The sequence below is a fragment of the Hemibagrus wyckioides genome, linkage group LG18 (assembly GCF_019097595.1).
Source record: "Hemibagrus wyckioides isolate EC202008001 linkage group LG18, SWU_Hwy_1.0, whole genome shotgun sequence".
Lineage (NCBI taxonomy): Eukaryota > Metazoa > Chordata > Actinopteri > Siluriformes > Bagridae > Hemibagrus > Hemibagrus wyckioides.
The window spans coordinates 21,531,284-21,555,477 of NC_080727.1; the positions used below are offsets into that span (position 1 = coordinate 21,531,284).

Genomic DNA, 24,194 nt, shown 5'->3' on the forward strand with positions numbered 1-24,194 from the left:
TCATTATCTGATTCATCTGTGTGTGTGTCTGTGTTTGTGTGGAGTGGAATACATGTCAGATTCATGTGTGTGTGTGTGTGTGTGTGTGTGACAGGTGGTTGGCATGTCTTTCACTCTGGTTGCTCTTTAGTGTAGTGGAATGGAGGCTCCTCTCAGAAAGAAATTTCAACAGCTGATTAAGTCCAGGCCCTGCAGCTGCTGAAGCCATTTGCTTTGCAGATTAAACACAGTGCCACACACACAACACACCCACCCACACACACAATTATACAAAGATACACACGGAGAAACAGTGTATGTTGTATAAGAGCTATTTTCAGAGCTGCAGATATGAAAACAACCTTCATCGATCATTAATATGTGTGAGGAGTGAAGCTATCAGACACAACCGCGTAAATCAATACCAGTTTAATATTTATATATATTTATACAGTGCATAAACCTCATTAATAATCTGATCATTTTTCCGATCTTCACCTGTTTCAGTGGCCACTGTGTCCTCAGACTGCTGTTCTTGGTTGATGGGAGCAGAACCCGACGTGGTCTTCACACATCCACCTCACGATACGATGCATTGTGTAATCTGAGATGCCTTAACCTGAGTTTCCGAGATCAGAGGACCTCTGACCTCATTGCTCGGAAGGAATTTTGGGAATACTGAAACCAGCCTGGGCCACGGTCAAAGTCATTTCCCAGAGATTTTTATTAACTAAGATCACATTCTGATGTTTGATATGAACTGAAACTTATGTATGATATCTGCTCTGCCTGATTGGCTGACAGCATAAATATTTAGCAGACAGATAGCTGAAAATGGCAAAATGGTACAGACAAACATTCCCATGTTGTTTTGGTGAAATCTCAGCTACAGCGGTTTTCATACAGTACGTCATTAGACCGGGTAATTTACAGAGCCGGTCCCTTTCTTTCTAACCCTGGCAGACTTCTGATAAAAATGGACCTTTTTCAGTTGTCATAGACCAAAAATTGCACACAAATGCTTTGGTTGAGTGTAGAGATGAGCGGTCTGAGAAGCCTGGACCTGCTCCCTGGTGGGTGATTTTGTGATTTTGAAGTTCTCTCAGCATTAGCTAAACACTGCTAAAATAATCGTCTACCTACAAATGATTATGTAAAACACACAGAACAGCTATATCCACACTACTGGCAAGTATGAAAGCTCAAATACTGACTTCATTTAACCGCATCATCCTACACACCTGACCCCTCATACACAACAGGATAAACATCCTCGTTACCTCAACCTCACTTTGACAACCTGGCATCCCACGTCATCCTCTTTTACCTGGCTATGAACCTTTCCTGTACACCATTCAACACACACATAGCACTGCTGCTATAATGCAAATGTCTCCATTCCGTTTAATCTGTTTATTCGACCCGGGTTTATTCGACGCTGAGTGAATCCGTCGGCAGAACGTATACGTTACGTTTTCTTTCAATTTCTTTTTAATCGCCGGTCTATTGTTAAAGGATCTTCGAGGAATAATCTGACATGGAAAACACACTGTATTATTACACAGTCTGTACGAGAATTCAGCCAAGATTTCATTGGGATCATCTCATAGAGTCTGACAGGTAGTAATCTTACATGAAACTGCATCACAGGGTAAATCAGGCTTTAGTCAGGTGGATGAGAATAAGGGTTTTATGCTGCAGTGCTAATGAGTCGAGAACACACACACACACACACACACATATATGCAGTTCATGCTGTCTGTAATTTGCTTTGATATGAAGAACAGCATAAACACTGGTTCCAAATGAAATTCATATAGCTTTAATTGCATTAGGAAGGAAATGAAGCAGAAGGAAGGGGAAATGCAAGGTTTCCCTGAGGAAGAAGACAGCAACCACATGGCCTAGCACTCCGTCTCCATGGTTATTACCGAACGACTGAAACGACGACCTTGCCCGTTATAAGCGCACAGACGCTGATGTCATCGGAAGTGGGCGTGACGCAGCCGAGGTTGGGGGAAGAAGTAAGCTCATCATAATCAGGGGACAAGGCTAATTGTGTAATCAATTTAAAAAGCGGCTCTGCAGCTACGGTCTGAGTTACTCTCTGTATGAACTGTATCTAATGTGGCACTTTAAAGGTCAGAAATGTCTAGAACATCTGCAAATTCAAATGGCATACAGAGCTGCAATACGGAGCGGAAGAATAGAACCCGGTTTTATGTCTGTAGAACATCTGTTGTATTGCTGAGGTATAAATACCCAGTCTAGGCAGCGGTGGCGGTTTGTCCGTAGGGAAGACGGATCAGTGCAGAGGACAGTTAATAACGGCCATGCCAGGGTCACATCTTTTACGCCAAATTGGACTAGTTTAAAAAAAAAATACTCCGGTGGTGCCAAGATGTTGTTTTACAGCATATAGTCAGAATTAAATCGAATAAGTTTCCACACACAATAATCACCTGCTGGTTCAGTGCTACAGAACCATTTCTCTTGCAAGATACAATACAAGGCATACAAAAGTATGTGGACACCTGTCTATCACCCATATGTGCTTCTTCCTCCAAACCTCTGCTATGTAGCAGGAAGCACATGAATGTCTTGAAAGTCTGAAAAAATTAATTTATCTTTGTTAAAGTCAGGCCAACATTTTATAAAAGTACTGTAAAATCTGATTTGGTTAAGGATATGTAAACAAGCAAGACAACAAATAGAGAGAGAACTGAACTAAAAATCAGCCAGCTAAGCCAGTTAATATCTTTCTAGCAGTATCTAGATATATATATATATATATACATATGTCCACTATATATATATATATATATATATATATATATAATACAATATGTTCTTTCGGCTGCTCCCTATTTGGGGTCGCAACAGCGGATCATTTGGTCGTCATCTTTCAGTTTGTAAGGGTTTTTCACCAGATGCCCTTCCTGACACAACCCTCCTATTTAATCCAGGCTTGGGACCTGCTCTGAGGGTTAACTCTTCAGTGGCTGGGTTAGCTCCCTGTCCAAGAATCGAACCCCAGCCATGGCAATAAGAGCACAGGATCCTGCCACTGGACCACCAAGAGGCCCGTAATAATACTATATATATATGTATAGTATATATAATTAAATGCAAAGACCTAGCAACTAGCTAACATTAAGTTATTCAATGCAAATAAAACAGTAGCCTAATGATATCCTTCACATTCAGCCAGCTATTTTATGTTATTAAAACATTTACGCAGTTCCACTGAAAATTTTAGTGTATACTTTATGTGTACATCCTTTTCGTTTCATGCTATTTATTCAGTATATTTCCTATTTAAATCTGTTTAAGTTGGTGTAAATATTACATTAGTATCTAATCCTATAAGTTTATGTTTATATTTAAAATCAGAAATTGCACTTTTATTGTGTCTCACTATTAATAAATTACACCACTGTTGCATTGTCTAATCTGTTTGGTCAATGGTGTTGATGATTTATTTATTTATTTATTTATTTATTTATTTATTTATTTATTTATTTATTTGTAACAGCAGCTTGAATCATATAAATGCAGTAAAAAAAAAGTGTGTAACTTTTCAGTTTTCAGTACGGAGATGTTTATTTAGCATTTTATGAAGTGTCCTGTGACTTGATGTTTTCTAGAACAGGAAATTATTCTCAGTAACCAGGACAAGCTGATATTATTTTAGTCTTAAAAAAAAGGTAAAAATCTGTGGTCAAAGAAGAATAAAACACTGCAGGGTAAAGGGGAAAGTAATCGAGGTTCAGGTTGTTATAGTAACTCAGCTTTGTGTTGGGACACATTCCATCACTGCATTATTGATTGTTTTCCTGTAACAGGACTTCACGTCAGGCTTTATTCCTTACTAAATATACGTGTATACATGCAAATAATAAAGGAATTATATTACTGGGTGACATTAATGTGTTTTTTTTGTTTGTTTGTTTGTTTCAACAGGTCGCTAGCTAATAAACTGTGCTAGCTTTTTTTTTTTTTTTTTAAAAAAAGCACTAAATTATTAGTTTTATACTGTCTTATAATTTAATTTGTATTTAATAGAATTTAATACTTATTAGAGGTTTTACATGTAAGGATGAAATAAATAAAAATTTACCCATGGGGAAAAAACTATTAAATTACTATTAAATGACTCTAATTATTAACAATTAAATTACAAAAAAAAGAAAGAAAATTAAATTGAAAAAAAATAACAAAATAAAAAACTTCTATCTCTCTTCTTTCTCTCTCTCTCTCTCTCTCTCTCTCTCTATATATATATATATATATATATATATATATATATATATATATATATATATAAATACACACACACACATTGTAATGCTCTCTGGCCCTGAAATATCTAACAGTACAAAATTTCATTATCTTCTAAGCTATTCACCTGCATCTAAGGAGTGCAGACTTGCAAATAGGTTACATCCCTGCACTGGAGACGGTCAGGCAGAAGATAATCTCTGTCATAGGTCACTGTCCTCACATAAATAAAGCTTAATGGAGGGGAAAAAAAACAAGGTTTAGCGTTGGCACTCGCTTATTATAAAACAACATAAAAAAAAAGCTAGTGCATTTGTAATCTCCGTCTTGACTTGTGGGAAAAAAACCCCAGGATGACTGAGGTGTTTCTCACATGCCATTCAGCTATCTCACTACAGCACTACATCAATCACAGATATGTTACTACTACTGTAGCTGGAGCTACATTTCAGGGCATAAAAAAATCCCAAAAAGACATTCTTACGCATGTAGTCCCAAGAGAAGATCATTATCTGGAGCAAAGCGCTCCAAATGAAAACATGCGGTTATTTATATTCGGAGAGAGTGCTGGATGTCAGATGATGTAAACAGATGTCAGTCACTGTCTGAGAAAAACCAGGAAAAACAATACGCTCCAAAAACCAGTAATGAATCTAATAGCGGTGCTGAGCTGCACACTTCTTTCTTTCTTTCTGTTTCGTGACTCATCAAACAGAGAGTGCAAACAAACGCTGTGGCGCTCTTCTCCCGAAACCCTCAGAGACGGCAACTTCTCAGGAAAGAACTTGCAAATGTTTTGACATTTAGAGATGAGTTTTTTTTTTTTTAAACGCCCAATGCTGTGAAGCATGCAGAGGACACAAATAGAAGTGTCAGCTTTCCAATTGCATGTATATATATATATATATATATATATATATATATATATATATATATATAAATATATAAATATATATATATATTTTTTTTAAGAAAGAAAGAAATTAATGCAATCATTAAACAGTTGTGGAATTCTGGGTACATATGAAGCTACCCACTGGTACTGATGAAAGAAATAAACATAGAAAAGCAATGATGCATAGAAAATATGGCACGAGTAGATTCAAACCCCGGCACCCACTGTGTGCGTCTCTGCTTGTGTGTGTGTGTGTGTGTGTGTGTGTGTGTGTGTGAAGATGCTGATGGAGAACGGTCACTCTGGCTCTGCCGTCTCTTGCTGTCAGCACCGGGTAACGTGTTTTTCTGTGGTTGTTGTTTTTTTTTGTTGTTGTTGTTGTTTTTTTTTGTTTTTTTTACCCAGAAGTGCAACACAAATGACATTGGCATTCAGGCACACACCAGGGTTCTGAACGTCTACGGCGCCTTAATGGATCTTCATGATGGCAGTCCGGAGGCGGAGAAGGAGCTGCTGGAAAAATGTCTTTTCTAACAACGGAGTCGTTTTCCATCACAGAGCTAAAATGTGACAGGGTTCCTTCTCTCCAATGCCTTTAAATTCCCTGACAGCTCCCTGACTTTAAACATATTACAATTTCCATCACTCCTCTAAACGCTGCTCCGGTGCCGAAAATCATATGCGGCTTTTTAAGGAACGACAAAAATAATGATTGTGTCAGCGTGAGGCTGAAACATCTAATGACTCTTAAATATGAAATCAGAGAACGCTCCGAGAGCATCGGTTTTCTCAGCGTGATGGGAGATGGGGCATGATTCTTGTCATTGCACTTGGTGCATCAGTTCTGCATGGGAAAAGAACACACAGTGATGGCAGCACATGTGGCTGAGGGAAAGGATTTTGTTGTTGTTGTTGTTGTTGTTGTTGTTTTGTAAAAATAATTCATAAAAAAATTTCCTGAAATTCCGGATAATCTCCATCTGGAACACACTGGACTTGGAGATGATTTCAACTCAAAAGAGCTACAAGAGAATTTCCAGAATTTCTACAAGGCTTTGCTGAAGGGTGAGAATTTTGATTAGCAATGAATACCAATCAGGAGGCACAGAAGCACAGTGGGTAGCGCTACTGCCTCACAGCTGCGGGTACGATCCTCGTCTCGGGTTACTGTTTGTTTTGGAGTTTCTCATGTTCTCCTGGTGTTTGTGTGGGTTTTCTTCCAGGTTCTCCGATTTCCGATCACCGTCCGAAAATATGTACGGTTGTTCTAAACTGCAAACCCCTAGCTGTGACGGTGCGAGCCTGGTGTCCTCAGATAGACTGGTATACCATCCAAGGTGAATATCTGGATCACTTCCTGACCTGAGGATTGAAAAGGTTACTGAAGAATGAATGAATAAATTGAATCCCACTCAGGATCAAACCCTTATCCATGGAGCTGTGAGGCGGTCACACTACCTGCTGCTTCACCATGCCAACATGTTCCGGGCTTCAATCCTGAGCTCAGGCTACTGTCTGAGTGGATTTTCACATATTCTCGTAATGCATGAAATATTTTTTTGCAGTCGCTGGCACGCTAGAACCTTTACTGCGACAACACGTACGATTCGAGATCTTTATCATCACCGCCGGCCTGAAATCTTCCTTTCCAGGGCAATAAAAGTCTTGAATCTTGTTAAGAGGCTAGGTTCGGAGCGCAGGGTCAGCCATGATACACTTCTCCTGGAGCACAGAGGGTTAAGGGTCTTGCTGAAGGGCACAACAGTAACAGCTTGAACCCTCAATCTTCTGCTCAGCAACCCAGAGCTTTAACTACTGAGCCACCGCTGCTACCGAAAGCGAAAGCACATATATTTATAAAGCACATTTAACAACATTAACAAGCTGGACAAAGTGCTGTGCAGTAAAAATGGAGCTTATATGCATCTGAGTAACAAGAGTTTAACTCTTCTCTAAATGGACTTTAAAATGCTGGATAAAAAGCATAATGAGAACATATTATAGAAATGTCCCCATGTAGGGATGTTTGGCTGTTCCCCATGAGGAAAACTGAGCTTGTTGGGTTTAGATTTAGATTCAGGATTCACATTAATTTGCTGTGTTTAGACTGATGCCGATAAAAGGTTCTCAAAAGAACAGTAAGACTTGTGGAATAATTGAGCTCGAAGTAAACAGTCTCGTTTCAGTGTGTGAAAAGGTGCAGAAATCCTTATTCATGCTCAAAACATCTACACATGGTGATGGATAGAGACTAAAAAGAAAAAAAAAACATTTGGTAATTCTCTTGCTCTCTGCTTTTCAAAGTCTTAAACTGTGTATTCAGCTCAGCATTTCAACTGGAATAATGGGGATCGTACCCAGAGTGAGTGTGTGTGTGTGGAGTGTGTGTGTGTGTGGAGTGTGTGTGTGTGTGTGTTGGTTCTCTAGAAAGCTCACTATTACCTTGCTGATCTCTCTGCCAACTGAAAGCCTAATGCATTCGATTTGTCCTCATGTTCAGTAGGCACACTTATTCCCACACACAAAAGAGCCCCAATAACCAACCCCCACCACCTAATTTACTGTCACATCACTGCGAGCTGGGAGCAGAACCTACCCCCTGCCTAACGACCCATCATGACCCCAGAGTCGGGAACTTCTGATATTCACATGATGTCATGGAAAACCATTAGACCCTCCTATGGCTGAAATCTGTCCAACAGACAGTAGAGACAGAAATTTACCAGCATCAGGTTTTTCTCACTGTAACATACAGTCATACAGTATAACTTCCTTCCTTCCTTCCTCCCTACCTTCCAAACCTCCCTCCATCCCTCCCTCCCTTCAATTCTTCCTTCTTTCCTTCCTCCCTCCCTCATTCCATCTGTCTATTCCTTCCTTCCTTCCTTCTTTCCTTCCTTCCTTCCTTCCTTCCTTCCTTCCTCCCTCCCTCCCTCCATTTGTCTTAACCTTCCTTCCTTTTATCCATCCTTCCTTCCTTCCTCCCTCCCTTTCATCCTTCCTTCCTCGCTTCCTCCCTCCCTCTCTCCCTCCCGTCCTTCCTTCCTCCCGTCCTTCCTTCCTTCCTTCCTTCCTTCCTCCCTCCCTTTCATCCTTCCTTCCTCCCTTCCTCCCTCCCTCTTTCCCTCCCGTCCTTCCTTCCTTCCTTCCTTCCTTCCTCTTCAGTAAGTGTTTTATCCTGATGAATGTGGAATTTATTCCAGGGACACTGGGCATGAGTTGGGAAGATCCCCTGAATTTTATTCACTCAGCTATCTATCTGAGATGACCGTACTGGACAGGGGCAGGTTAACAGACAGGGTGGTAGAAATAATTCTGTCATTCTGTCTCAGGGTCTAAAACCTTTCTAGAAAATCAGCAATTAGCACACTTTCAAGTTGTTGGATAGCGATGTGCTTATAGTTTAAAGTGCTAGATTTCACCATGTAATAATTACACTGATCTCTTCGCAGTGCCTTCATCTGCATGAACGAGTGCGCTATAGTGTTGCATCCAAACCGACCCTTGACTCCGGCCCTGTGCTCCAGCTAGATGTGGGGTTTCATAGCCACAGCTGGAGCAATAACGGCAAACCAGAACCGATGGCAACCTCATTATTGTGTGTACGCCATCTAGCCTCATAGACAAGCCGATAAGGTGACAGCAAACAATGAACAAGTGTCATAAGCGGCGCTGGAGGAGATATCAGTCTCGCATGAAAGAAGCAGCGCTGAAGCTCATACAGCAACCTGGGGTGTGAAGGCCACCGCTCCGTGGTGATGCAGTGGAGAGATGAAACAGGGAGATTCCAGCCTGGAGAAATGGCACATTCTCTTCACGTCATTAGAGCTCCAAGAGTAACCTCCACCACGCAGAACAAGCCGGTGTGGATGTGTGTGCAAATGTGTGTGACTGATTAGAGAGACAGAGGAGCATGAGAAGCTAGCTGATGCCTCTGAGCTCAAAACAAGACGAGACAAGCAAGACGAGCCTCAGTGGCGAGGATTTCATGCTCCAAATTTTGATGAGTAAATTGTATGGATCAAGAAGGAAGAATGTTAATGGTGATGATTTTTTTTTTGAATGCTGCTGTGAGAAAAGAATACCACGGATCAATCTCGCCGGCCTCGGATGAAGGGCATTGGACGCTCCTGACGCGCACGATGCAAAGGCAAAGATGGGAATCGATCAAATGTACTCACATACCAACACAATGAACATGAGTGTGCTCTGAGTGCTGTGTCACTGCTCAGGGAAAAATCGCTGTCAAGTAGAATAAATAATAGACAATAATCAAGCGGTTCTGAATGAGTATTTTTCCTTACACTGGTCATAAATAAACTGCAGGCAACTAGAATCAAATTTAATTTCCTTCCTTCCTTCCTTCCTCCCTCCCTGCCTCCCTCATTCTGTCCATTCCTTCCTTCCTTCCTTCCTTCCTTCCTTCGTTCATTCATTCGTTCGTTCGTTCGTTCGTTCGTTCGTTCGTTCGTTCCTCCCTCCCTCCCTCCCTCATTCTGTCTATTCCATCCTTCCTTTCTTCCATTATTCCTTCCTTTCTACCTTCCTTCCTTCCTTCCTCCCTTCATCCATCCTTCATTCTGTCCACTCCTTCCTTCCTTCCTTCTTTCCTATCTTCCTCCCTCCCTCATTCTGCCCATTCCTTTCTTCCTCCCTCATTCATTCCTTCTTTCCATTCTTCCTCACTCCCTCCTTCGCCCCCTTACTCCATCTGTATATTTCCTTCCTTCCTTCCTTCCTTCCTTCCTTCCTTCCTTCCTTCCTTCCTTTTCAGTAAATGGTTTATCCTGATGTATGCAAGAGATTATTCCATTATTCCAGGGACGCTGGGCATGAATTGGGAAGATCCCCTAAATGGGATGCCAGTTCAGGCAGAGCTGAGCACGTAGAGCAGCATGCAGCGAGCGAGAGCATTAAAAATGAGCGTGAGGTGCCATGAACTGTGCACATAAATATATTCGCAAGTCAGGAGCAGTGAAATTGAGACAGAGTACAGAGAAACTGTTGCTGGTGCAAGCGGTAAAAAAAAGAAGATTCCTTTAAACTGGGTCCACTTTTTGCTCCTTAATGACTGCTTATTACTAAGTAATTACTCGTTTCTGTCATTAATGAGTACCAAGTAATATGTACTCAAAGTCGGTGGCATTCATGCATTCTCTCTATAAAAAAAAAGAAAGATATTTAAAATGAACACTAATAGACTTATAGGGCAGCACTAATAAAGAGTAACACAGCAGATGACAAGGACAAGCAGTTGTGTAAATGAGCTCCTTGCAGATTTGAAATTGACTGTCAGCAAAGCAGATCAGGTGACCTTTGGACTCCTGAGAGCTTTGTTTTTAGCCTTATTGATTAAAGGGCACTAAGCAGCTTCACCGTATACCAAGAGGCCATAATGTCATCACAAAAGCAAATACAGCCTTAAAGGCCACCTAGCATATGCTCCCACACCTACACACACGCCTACACAAACACCCACATGATGTTGTCCAAGGACAGGAGTGAGTCACGGCTCATGTGAAATTGTAGATTAGGACACCGACCTTGGCGGCAACCCTCTCGGCTGAACTGATGACAGGCGACCCGTCAGAAAAGCAGGCAGACGAGAAAGCGTGCGCATTTTATTTACTGTGCATTAAACATGCAGACAGATGCGAGCGCCATAACAAGCCGAGCCGCGGGTTTTACAAGCTGCCTCCAGATAGGTAAATATAGAGGGGGGATTAGGTGTAAAATCGTTAGCCATGTTCGGTTTGTAAATGAGGCGGATTACACTGCAATCGAGCACCCACGGCGTCTTCAAAAAACAAATCGCGTACGTCAGGTGGCTGCCTGTGGAGAGGCAAACGGATTGCGCCTTTGTGATATTCACAATCATGATAAGATCTTGCCAACAGAGGGAAGCAGCTGCATACTTCAGAAGGGGGAAAAAAAATGGAAGTTCACAATCAGATTATGGTAAATGAGCATGTGTCTGTTTTTCACTGCCGTAGATGTATGGGGACAAGAGAGAGATGAAGACGAAGGGAGAGAGCTGGAAGGAAAGAGTGAGCAAAGACTGATAGGGGAAGAAGGAAATAAAAGGAGAAAGAAAAATGCAGCATGGCAGCTTTCTTTTTTCCTTTCTGTCCCCTAAAACCAAAGCCTTTTCAAGGACATGACATGCTCTCTCTCTCTTTCTTTCTCTCTCTCTCTGTCTCTCTCTCTCTCTCTCTCTCTATCTAATTATCATCAGTTAATTATAAAATCAAACATCAGAATAGGGAAACACTATGATGTCAGTGCAGATTGTTGGTGCTGGTTTGAGTATTTTACTTATATATATATACGTATGGTTCTGGAAATAGTCCTGGAATTGTCATGCACACTAGTCTCAGAGTCTGGAGTTTACACAAAATGCTGTGGAACATAAACATCCAGTTAGTGAGCACTTCACTGGGTAGAAACGTCTTGGTGTCGAGAGCGGTCAGAGGAGATTGGTCAGTCCAGAAAAAGGCTATAGTAGCTCAAATCATCACTCTGTACATTCAAGCTGAGCAGAAAAGCATGTCAGAAGACAATACATGTTCAGTACACACTTATCCCATTCACTTTAAATGTGTGTTCCGTAAAGCTGTTTCTGCTCACCATGGTGATCGGGGTGGTCACAATTTACACTAGAAATATAACAGGCAGGACAGTGGACAGTGACAGACGGTAATAAAAGTGGGCAAAATGTTTATAAACTTCACTTCGTTTGTGTGATTCTGACACAGTTGTGTAACGTCATTTGTTTTCAATAGTCTAGAAGTGCTAAAGATAATTTAGTGCATCGGTCATTATTTTTTATGGGAAGGAGGAGGGAGGAAACAAGAAAGCCCAGACGAAGCACACGGATATGTACAAAGCTCCGCGCAGACATTAATCCACTTCAGATCCGGTCTTGGTCAGTTATTTTCGTGTTGTTATATCACTAGGCTAAGTTCATAGTCATTAATGGTGTCTGTGAATAGCTGGGAAAGTCTTTCACATTGTGTATTTTAACCGAAGGCTACGTCTCTACAGTCACTTCTGATCAGCGCAGGAGGAAGCGCCGGTTACGTGTTTGACCTGCATTCATCAAGAAAACTCCCCCAGTCTCCGAATAGCTCAGATGGCCTTGTGTGCTGCCTTGTGCGTGACTCTCTACATCAGACAAACAGCTCTGCTCCCCTACACTGCTGACATTTTCATTTCCCTTAACTGTTCAAAAATAAAAGGAGGGGGGAAAAAAAATGAAAGAGAAACAGTCACATATTAGTTCAAACAGCAGGGCGAGTCTAAGTGAAGTCCAGAACCTCGTCACACACACACACACACACACACACCTGCTCATGCTTCACTGCCTCATCTGTGATACACACAGGCCAAAGCTGTGCTGCCCCTGTAGTGGACCAGAGCAGTGATTAATCGCTACACCCGTAATCATACCCAAAGGTCTCAGTTTAATTAAAAACAAAGTTCTGCTTTCATTATTCCAGTCAAATTGGATGTTGATAAGGACCTTCTTCACCCCACTCCCCTATTCTTTCTGCCTGCTTATTTTCCACCACATTCTAATAAGATAGACTTTTTTTTTGTTGCATTATTCTAACAGCTAAATAACTCTACACCTACATCGTACTCGATCCTAAAGAAATACTAGGTTGTAATGTACAATTATACCACCACGGCGCTGGTGGATTGTCGAATCTCACTGGTTAGAAGGTGCGGCTCTGACCACGGCACCAGCTGCAAGGTTTATATTAATGCATTCGTCCTAATATGCTCTTGTTTCTATAGTAACAATGGATGACAGACTGCTCCATAAAACATACTACTGCTAATAATAAACGGATATTTAAAAAAAAAAAGCATTGTTGTTTTGTTAAGTAAAATATAAATTGATTAACATGCTAATATACACCAGTCAGGCATAACATTATGACCACCTGCCAAATATTGTGTTGGTCCCCCTTTTGCTGCAAAAACAGCAAAACCGTCAAGGCATGGACCACAATAGATCCCTGAAGGTGTGCTGTGATACCAAGACGTTAGCAGCAGATCCTTAGTTGCGGCCTTTACTGAACAAGTCCGATCCTTGGAGGTGGGGCCTCCGTGGATCGGACTTGTTTGTCCAGCACATCCCACAGATGCTCGATTGGATACACAATTTGGCCCTCCGTCAAACTCAAGCTCAAATCCGTACTCTTGTCCATTTTTCCTGCTTCTAACACATCAACTTTGAGGACAAAATGTTCACTTGCTGCCTAATATATCCCACCCACTAACAGGTACCATGATGAGGAGATCATCAGTCTTATTCACTTCACCTGGCAGTGGTCATAATGTTATGCCTGATCGGTGTATGTTTTCTGTAAGACGTTTTTGGAAGGAGTCTCCAGTGCGTTTTCCACAGCAGGAAAGCATTCTGTCTTGGAAAAGAGGTTTTTTTATTTGTCTTATTGACCCTCAGGAGAGGTCAAAGGTTTATAGTAGCTGCTAAAAGATTAATTAAATGTAACTATAAATGGTTAAAAAACATGACATAGCATTATTTAATAAATAATAATTGGCTGTAGTAGAAACCATTTCTGAGCACGTTGCTATTAGAATAGAAGAACCAGGAATAATCTGTTTTTTATCTGTTTTGATGAACAGATAAAAAGATGAAATGATTCTCAAGTTTTACAATCTTAGCAATCTTTTAATAGAAATGTTTTCTGGTCAGTTTTTCACCACAGAATCTTAGCTGAAAAGTAGAAAGTTTCTTTGTATTGTTTTTGGAAAGTGTTGAATGAAAAAACAGCATTAGAGTCTCTGTGTCTCACATCTGTCTCATCCTGTGAGCTTTATTGTTCAAGTCATTAGAGTACTCGAGCGGAAACTCTCAGCTCTGTTTCTCTTCTCTCTTGTAGTGCAGCCAAATGTCCAAATATGTCATGTACAGTATTCCTATCAACCCCTACTCCCATTTCCTCTCACCGTATCCCAGTTAAACACATCTACTCCTTTATCCACGCACCAGGACAGCTTCATGCACCAGAAGAGCCGGACAGGTAAGCCTGAGCAGTGTCCAGAGGCTTGTTTGCTCAGTAAACACAGGAGCCGATACTTCAGCACAAACGGCTAATCCACGTGTGCGATGGCTCAAGATAGGCTCGAGTGATGTGATGGGGTGAAGCATTAGGAAGTGCATTAGCTCCGACTGTGTGAATGATCTGGTGTCCATTTGTCCACTTCTAAACTACCCATTACTCTACACTTAAAAGGTGGGGGAGGGGGAGTTTGGGGGAGGTCCAATATTTCTATTGGATATATTTATATGATGCATGAATTTCATATATTTGAATCTACATATAATATACAATTCTTATAAATTTGCCTATGTGCCTTTCTTGTTTTTTGTTTAAAAATACAATTTAAAATGATAAATAATAATACAGCTCAGACCTCTAAACACAAATCTCAAAATTTTTTAATCTGAAAACACAAGAAATGTTTTTAGGTTCTACTGAAACAACTTAAATGGTATTTTGGCTTCATAAATCGACACAGCAATTTTAATTTATTTTAATATTATCGCATTCATTTGACTACGGAACTTGCAGTTATTTTGAATTATTTCGATTAAGTAACTCATTATTACATTATATTATTTCATAATTTTGCTAGGAGTTGATTCATTTGATTAATGAAGTTTTAAAAATTTTATCTCATTATTTTGACTCAGTGGTAACAAGACTTGGTCACATGAAAGTAGCTCCTTATTTCAGGACATCTCATTAACTTTAACTTAACTCGTTATTGCAGGATAATATCTTATTATGTTGACTAAGTAGCTGACTATTGCAAGATAATATCTCATTACATTAACTTAATAATTCGTTATTATAAGATATCTCATTATTTTAACTTAATAACTCATTGTTTTAAGATAATATCTCATTATTTTGACTAACTCATTATTTAAAGATATCTCATTATTTTGACTAAGCAGCTTGTCATTACAAGATAATATCTCGTTATTTTAACTACATAGCTCATTATTTCAAGATATTGTCATTATTTTAACTTATTAAAAGATATCTCCTTATTTTAACTTAACAACTCATTATTTCAAGATAATATCTCATTGTTTTAATGTAGTAGCTCGTTATTTCAAGATATCTCATTGTTTTAACTTAGTAACTCATTATTTCAAGATAATATCTCATTATTTTAACTTATTAACTTATTGCAAGATAATATCTTACTATTTTAACTTAGTAACTTTGCCCTAAAGGACTTTGCACTCTAGCCAACATTAGTTGAGGAGACTGTAGAATTAGAGCATATTCTTCCCCTCGTACATCGTGTTGTTAACTTATTAAATATATCATTTGAGTGACATGACACTGTGAATAGAATTTACACTTAAACCTGGCCTAGGATCCGAACTCAAAGGCAAGATTTAACCACCATTTTTACATCCGGAGTAATGAATCCTCACTGAGTGCATGGGTGCAGAGTGTCCATCACACACTCTCATCAATAATGACCTCAAAGTAACCGTTATTCAACACTCCGGTTCGGAATTACCCGACAAATGCTATGAGCATCCGCTGTTTGAAATTCACTAAGTAGGCATTTTGACTTCAGGAAGGACCTCCCCATACATTTTTCTAGCTGTTAGCATACAGATGTACCATTAGGCCAAACTGCAGCCTTGGGTCTTATACCTATTAAGAAAAAAGCTAGTATGCTGAAACTCTGGAAACAGCCCATTAATGTGCTAATCTGCTCTGACTACATACACTTAGAGGGAAAAGTCATCCTTTAAACCTCCTCTTAATGCAGGCTTTTATTTAAATGCAGCATATTTTCTAGACTATAGGACATTATGCAGTTTGACCAAATATAATTTTTTCATTAGCATAAATGGCCATTTGTTGGTCATTTTTTTCCCCCCAGTACTTGCATGAATGTTTATCAGCACTAAATACAGTCAAATCTTTCACTTTAATAATTAACACACTTCTAAACAAAACACACAAATTGGTCCAGGAGACAGGCACCGATAAGATGTGCTAACTGAGCAGCACTTGAGAATCTCAGCCTCCTGAGTGGTAATTACAGTTTGGAGAGCTATTCAGATGGATTTTTTCTCCTTGGAGGTCGGAAACTTCTGAATGCGTCATTAGTCTGTGAGTCCTTCTACCTCAACAACATTTACAGCTTAAAACAGCAGTCTGAATGTCTGACGCAGGGCCTATTGCTGCTCGGAACCAAAATTCAGCTTCTGTTTAATTTGTGTTTCATACACAATTAGGACTATGTGAAGCAGAGAGAAATATAGGTACAGTATATCACCCACAGAGTAGCCCACTTAGGAGTGTAATATTTAGTGATCACTACTGAACAGGAGATAAACTAAACCTCTTAGTGTTTTTAAGAATCGGTACAAACAGTGATGTACCAGCATTTTTAACATGCTGTATATCTTTAACAAAAACATTGTATACTGTGGATTTTTGGTTTGTTCTGTTCCTATTAAATTGACCTGTATTTGCATCCACATCTCCGAATGGGTTCTCTGACAGCAACTATACATTACTAAAGAGTAGCAAACAATAATAAATAAAATGGTTTATGGTTTTTTAACACAGACGTTTTTCTGTAACATTTAACTATTTCCTATGTGAAAGTCAGTAATGCAGAATATTTATTTAATTATATGTTTACTTATTTATCTTTCTAACAATGAATCCCAAAGAATTCAATCAGTACAATTAAAATTTGACATGACATTGATCCAACCAAGAACCAGAGAGATACCAGTACATTATTATGATATTGTGTATTGGATAGTGGGGGGAAAAAAAAGTGAATATATTTTCTCTAAACCTGTAACAAATGGAAAGATTGGAGCTACATCAACCATACATAACATTATGACCACCTGCCTAATAATGCCTTGGTCTCCCTTTTGCTGCCAAAACAGCCCTGACAAGTCCTGCACTGTGTATTCTGACCCCTTTCTATTAGAACCAGCATTAACGTCTTCAGCAATTTGAGCAACAGTAGCTCGTCTGTTGGATCGGATCACACGGACCAGCCTTCACTCCCCACGTGCATCAGTGAGCCTCGGCCGCCCATGACCCTGTCGCCGGTTCACCACTGTTCCTTCCTTGGACCACTTTTGAGAGATACTGACCACTGCAGACCAGGAACAACCCATGCAGTTTTGGAGATGCTCTGATCCATCATTGTCTAGCCATCACAAATTTGGCCCTTGTGTTATTCCCTACCTTTAGATGGGTATCGTCCGAAACTCGAGCTTTCAGAAGCGGTATCGAGACTTTAACAAGCCAAACAGCTAACTGAATAAAAGCTAACTGATTCAAATCATACAGTTAAAAATAGTTAATAGCGTATTCTGAACCTGTTATATACAGTATTCCAACAGAATCAATTATTTAACAAGGCTCTAATATAAACAGACCTGAATATTTTATGCTCCTGTGCTATTACATTATTTATACTCTTAAAAAATAATAAACTTGGGTAGTTGTCTTTAAGTGGACATTCTGGTGTAAGCTGTAAATACAGTGACATCATCGTGCACGTCTTTTCAACGCAGGAGGTATTAATAAAGTTATATACATTTTTTTTTTTGTGCACTCAAATAACCTTTTTGTAATGGTATTGATTTTTCCATAAGTCTTACACTCCGGGGGATTTACTGCCCAGAAATTACATCTAAATGCAGCTCATAGGTTTAATGTATTGTAAAATATTAAATGTGAAATGGTGTACATCACACATCACCTGGGTGAGAGTTTTTTAGATTTGTGATACTGTAATAAGAAGATTCTGCTGCATGATGTGAAGGAGATGAGGAATTAGTGTGAAGTCTTTAAACCCAGAGGCCATAGCACGAGATTCGAGGCGCACCCGGAAGCGGATCCCGCCGTGACCTCTATAGGGGGCTGTATGAAAGCGTCCGGTCCTGTGCGCTTTCAGAGGATGGCGTGTTCGACAGCAAAAAGAATTACGTGCTTCCCACAATCAAATTCAATTCAGGAAAATCTGACTGTTGCCACAGAAGGCAGCTGTAGCGGAACAATACAAACCCCACAGCGTGACCGAGCGTCTCAGGCCTCACCAAAAGATGTCTGATTGCATGTCCAATCAATGCTAATCCCGACCATGGATTTCTCTCGCTGTCTGTTTTTTCGAGAGCTAACGTTCTCATGCAGTGCCTGATTTTTCTGTGCTCTTAGAAAACAAAGTCCAACAAACACAAGAAGCAGAAAAAATAATAGCGATCTTACCTGGTTCGGTAACACCTATGAAAAAAAGAGAGAGAAAGAGAGAGAGAGAGAGAGAGAGAGAGAGAGAAAAATTCACAGAGTCAGGAATGTGTCACCATCTTCTTTCCACAAAAGCAGGAAAATATCAGAGATTAATTTAGACAAGTTCACATCTTTAGATTACTTCCTCACACGCTTGCCAAATTCACAGACAGAAATGACGGTGTAATTTGTGATAGAAGGAGGCCATTAACGCCGGGACGTTGTTCTGTGAAGCCTAAATCTTTTTATGCTGCAAAACAGGGTAGCGTTCACCTTCATGAGGTTTTGTGGAGAATTAGTGGGATCAGCTTTGCTGTAAATTCAGTCGTTGTGGATTATAGGTCTGATTCATCAACTTAAAACAGCAAACACCGACAGCACAGAGGTCTATAGGCTAGGTCATATGTTTACACACTGATAAAGTGCCAATAAATTAGGACAGCTCTATTATTCTGCACTGAAAGACGCCAAGTTTAATACCTTCCAATTACGCATCCGTCTGCAAACCACAAATGTGGAAGAGTCGCAGTGTACTCTGGCAACCAAACCAGGCCAGAAAATGGGAGTAATTTTACAAAGTATGTTTCAATAGCCATTACTGTGATTTGTTTTATTAAGATTAATGTGTATAACCAGGACTTGTTTTTCAACCATAGTGCACTTTATAAATGCAAATGCTGGGGACCAAAAAAACTGGCCAACTTGTGAAAGGAAAAAGACCAGTCTTAGATATATATATATATATATATATATATATATATATATGCACTGATCAGCCATAACATTGTGAGCAGTGAGAGGTGAAGTGAATAAGACTGATGATCTCATCATGGCACCTGTTAGTGGGTGGGATATATTAGGCAGCAAGTGACCATTTTGTCTTCAAAGTTGATGTTAGAAGCAGGAAAAATGGACAAGCGTAAGGATTTGAGCGAGTTTGACCAAAGGGCCAAATTGTGATGGCTAGACCACTGGATCAGAGCATCTCTTGCAGCTCTGCAGCTCTTGTGGGGTGTTCCCAGTCTGCAGTGGTCATTATCTATATATATCTATATATATATCTATATATTTAGTGGTCTATATATATATATGTGTGTGTGTGTGTGTGTGTGTGTGTGTAGAGAGTGAGAGAGAGAGAGAGAGAGAGAGAGAGAGAGAGAAAGAGAAAGAGAAGAGTAAATTCATTTCCTATACCCATCACATCATTTAGTTTTTTACACATAAATTAAAAAAAAAAAGTATGTTGCATATAAAGTTTTTAATTCATCTTCCTATTTCATTTCACATCTAACTGCTGGGAGCCGATCCTATAAAGACTTGATAATAAATTCCCAAGTCCAGGCTTCGAAAGCTAAGAGTAAACCCCAAAGATTTAGAATCGATTCCACACAAAAATTATTCGCCTCACAAAAAAGTAAATAAAAAAAAAAACATTTAACAACACAGACAGGGGAAATCTGTTCATTCCTTCATTTTTCATTTTTTGTTTGTTTGTTCCTTCCTTTATTCATTTGTCTTTGTTTTTTCACTTGCTCCTTCATTCATCTTTTTGTTTTGGTTTGTTCATCATACCTTTGTTCATGTCTGTCTGCCTTTTTTTTGTTCATTCCTTCATCTGTCTGTCGTTGTTAATTCTTTTCTTTGTTTGTTTTTTTGTTTGTTCATTCCTTCATCTGTCTGACTTTGTTCATTCTTTCTTTTCTTTGTTTGTTTGTCTGTTTGTTTGTTCATTCCTTCATCTGTCTGACTTTGTTCATTCTTTCTTTTCTTTGTTTGTTTGTCTGTTTGTTTGTTCATTCCTTCATCTGTCTGACTTTGTTTATTCTTTCATTTGTTTGTTTCTTCAATCATTCCTTGGTCTGTCTGTCTTGGTTTGTTCATCATACCTTTGTTCATGTCTGTCTGCCTGTTCTTTTGTTCATTCCTTCATTCATCTGTCTGCTTTTGTCCATTCTTTGTGTATCTGTGTCAGCTTGTTTATTTCTTTGTTTCTTCTTTATCCTTTCATTCATCTGTCTGGCTTTGTTTATTCTTCCGTTTGTTTGTTCATTCCTTCATCTGTCTGTCTTTGTTCATTCTTTCTTTTCTTTGTTTGTTTGTTCATTCCTTCATCTGTCTCACATAGTTTATTCTTTCTTGTGTTTGTCTCATTCCTTCATATGTCTGTCTTTGTTCATTCTTTTCTTTGTTTGTTTGTTTGTTCATTCCTTCATCTGTCTGACTTTGTTCATTCTTTTCTTTGTTTGTTCATTCCTTTATCTGTCTGACTTTGTTTATTTTTTTCTTTTCTTTGTTTGTTTGTTCATTCCTTCATCTGTCTCACAGTTTATTCTTTCTTTTGTTTGTCTCATTTCTTCATCTGTCTGACTTTGTTCATTCTTTTGTTTGTTTGTTCATTCTTTGATCTGTCTGAATTTGTTCATTCTTTCATTTCTTTGTCTGTCTTATTTTTTTGTTTGTTGTTTCTTCATTCATTCTTTCATCTGTCTGCTTTTTTTCATTCTTTTCTGTGTCAATTTGTTTATTTCGTTGTTTCTTCTATACCCCTTCCTTCATCTGCCTGGCTTTGTGCATCCTTTCCTTTTTTGTTTGTTTCTTCATTCATTCTTTCATTTGTTTGTCTTTGTTCATCATTTTCTTTGTTTGTTTGTTCATTCCTTCATCTGTCTGTCTTTGATCATTCTTTCCTTTGTTTGTTTGTTCATTCCTTCATCTGTCTGACTTTGATCATTCTTTTCTTTGTTTGTTTGTTCATTCCTTCATCTCTGTTTTTGATCATTCTTTTCTTTGTTTGTTTGTTCATTCCTTCATCTGTCTGACTTTGTTCATTCTTTTCTTTGTTTGTTTGTTCATTCATTCCTTCATCTGTCTGTCTTTGATCATTCTTTTCTTTGTTTGTTTGTTCATTCATTCCTTCATCTGTCTGTCTTTGATCATTCTTTTCTTTGTTTGTTTGTTCATTCCTTCATCTGTCTGACTTTGATCATTCTTTTCTTTGTTTGTTTGTTCATTCATTCCTTCATCTGTCTGTCTTTGATCATTCTTTTCTTTGTTTGTTTGTTCATTCCTTCATCTGTCTGACTTTGATCATTCTTTTCTTTGTTTGTTTGTTCATTCATTCCTTCATCTGTCTGACTTTGTTCATTCTTTTCTTTGTTTGTTTGTTCATTCATTCCTTCATCTGTCTGTCTTTGATCATTCTTTTCTTTGTTTGTTTGTTCATTCATTCCTTCATCTGTCTGACTTTGTTCATTCTTTTCTTTGTTTGTTTGTTCATTCATTCCTTCATCTGTCTGACTTTGTTCATTCTTTTCTTTGTTTGTTTGTTCATTCATTCCTTCATCTGTCTGTCTTTGATCATTCTTTTCTTTGTTTGTTTGTTCATTCCTTCATCTGTCTGACTTTGTTCATTCTTTTCTTTGTTTGTTTGTTCATTCATTCCTTCATCTGTCTGTCTTTGATCATTCTTTTCTTTGTTTGTTTGTTCATTCCTTCATCTGTCTGACTTTGATCATTCTTTTCTTTGTTTGTTTGTTCATTCATTCCTTCATCTGTCTGTCTTTGATCATTCTTTTCTTTGTTTGTTTGTTCATTCCTTCATCTGTCTGACTTTGATCATTCTTTTCTTTGTTTGTTTGTTCATTCCTTCATCTGTCTGTCTTTGATCATTCTTTTCTTTGTTTGTTTGTTCATTCCTTCATCTGTCTGAATTTGATCATTCTTTTCTTTGTTTGTTTGTTCATTCCTTCATCTGTCTGTCTTTGATCATTCTTTTCTTTGTTTGTTTGTTCATTCATTCCTTCATCTGTCTGTCTTTGATCATTCTTTTCTTTGTTTGTTTGTTCATTCCTTCATCTGTCTGACTTTGATCATTCTTTTCTTTGTTTGTTTGTTCATTCATTCCTTCATCTGTCTGACTTTGTTCATTCTTTTCTTTGTTTGTTTGTTCATTCATTCCTTCATCTGTCTGTCTTTGATCATTCTTTTCTTTGTTTGTTTGTTCATTCATTCCTTCATCTGTCTGACTTTGTTCATTCTTTTCTTTGTTTGTTTGTTCATTCCTTCATCTGTCTGACTTTGTTCATTCTTTTCTTTGTTTGTTTGTTCATTCATTCCTTCATCTGTCTGTCTTTGATCATTCTTTTCTTTGTTTGTTTGTTCATTCCTTCATCTGTCTGACTTTGTTCATTCTTTTCTTTGTTTGTTTGTTCATTCATTCCTTCATCTGTCTGTCTTTGATCATTCTTTTCTTTGTTTGTTTGTTCATTCCTTCATCTGTCTGACTTTGATCATTCTTTTCTTTGTTTGTTTGTTCATTCATTCCTTCATCTGTCTGTCTTTGATCATTCTTTTCTTTGTTTGTTTGTTCATTCCTTCATCTGTCTGACTTTGATCATTCTTTTCTTTGTTTGTTTGTTCATTCCTTCATCTGTCTGAATTTGATCATTCTTTTCTTTGTTTGTTTGTTCATTCCTTCATCTGTCTGTTTTTGTTCATTCTTCCCTTTGTTTGTCTGTCTTATTTTTTTAGTTGCTTTGTTCCTTATTTCATTCATTTATCTGTTCATTTCTTCTTGCGTTCATTCATTAGTTCATGTTTGTTTTTTGTTTGTTCATTCCTTCATCTGTCTGACTTTGTTCATTCTTTTCTTTGTTTGTTTGTTCATTCATTCCTTCATCTGTCTGACTTTGTTCATTCTTTTCTTTGTTTGTTTGTTTGTTCATTCCTTCATCTGTCTGTCTTTGATCATTCTTTTCTTTGTTTGTTCATTCATTCCTTCATCTGTCTGACTTTGTTCATTCTTTTCTTTGTTTGTTTGTTTGTTCATTCCTTCATCTGTCTGTCTTTGATCATTCTTTTCTTTGTTTGTTTGTTCATTCCTTCATCTGTCTGACTTTGTTCATTCTTTTCTTTGTTTGTTTGTTCATTCATTCCTTCATCTGTCTGTCTTTGATCATTCTTTTCTTTGTTTGTTTGTTCATTCCTTCATCTGTCTGACTTTGTTCATTCTTTTCTTTGTTTGTTTGTTCATTCATTCCTTCATCTGTCTGTCTTTGATCATTCTTTTCTTTGTTTGTTTGTTCATTCCTTCATCTGTCTGACTTTGTTCATTCTTTTCTTTGTTTGTTTGTTCATTCATTCCTTCATCTGTCTGTCTTTGATCATTCTTTTCTTTGTTTGTTTGTTCATTCCTTCATCTGTCTGACTTTGTTCATTCTTTTCTTTGTTTGTTTGTTCATTCATTCCTTCATCTGTCTGTCTTTGATCATTCTTTTCTTTGTTTGTTTGTTCATTCCTTCATCTGTCTGAATTTGATCATTCTTTTCTTTGTTTGTTTGTTCATTCATTCCTTCATCTGTCTGTCTTTGATCATTCTTTTCTTTGTTTGTTTGTTCATTCCTTCATCTCTGTTTTTGTTCATTCTTCCCTTTGTTTGTCTGTCTTATTTTTTTAGTTGCTTTGTTCCTTATTTCATTCATTTATCTGTTCATTTCTTCTTGCGTTCATTCATTAGTTCATGTTTGTTTTTTGTTTGTTCATTCCTTCATCTGTCTGACTTTGTTCATTCTTTTCTTTGTTTGTTTGTTCATTCATTCCTTCATCTGTCTGACTTTGTTCATTCTTTTCTTTGTTTGTTTGTTTGTTCATTCCTTCATCTGTCTGTCTTTGATCATTCTTTTCTTTGTTTGTTCATTCATTCCTTC

General features: G+C 38.3%; 1 protein-coding gene across 9 annotated transcripts in view; it reads right to left on the reverse strand.

Moving 5' to 3' along the window:
* nrxn2a (neurexin 2a) overlaps window positions 1–24,194 on the reverse strand; it is a 359,408-nt gene that overhangs the window by 222,196 nt on the left and 113,018 nt on the right. For 7 of the 9 annotated variants that reach the window (XM_058415329.1, XM_058415328.1, XM_058415327.1 and 4 more), the window contains one exon: window positions 18,469–18,483. The exons of the other annotated variants lie outside the window; for them this stretch is intronic. In XM_058415329.1, coding sequence (XP_058271312.1) covers window positions 18,469–18,483 — 15 coding nt within the window. The remainder of the gene's footprint in view (window positions 1–18,468; window positions 18,484–24,194) is intronic. 9 annotated transcript variants of the gene reach the window in all.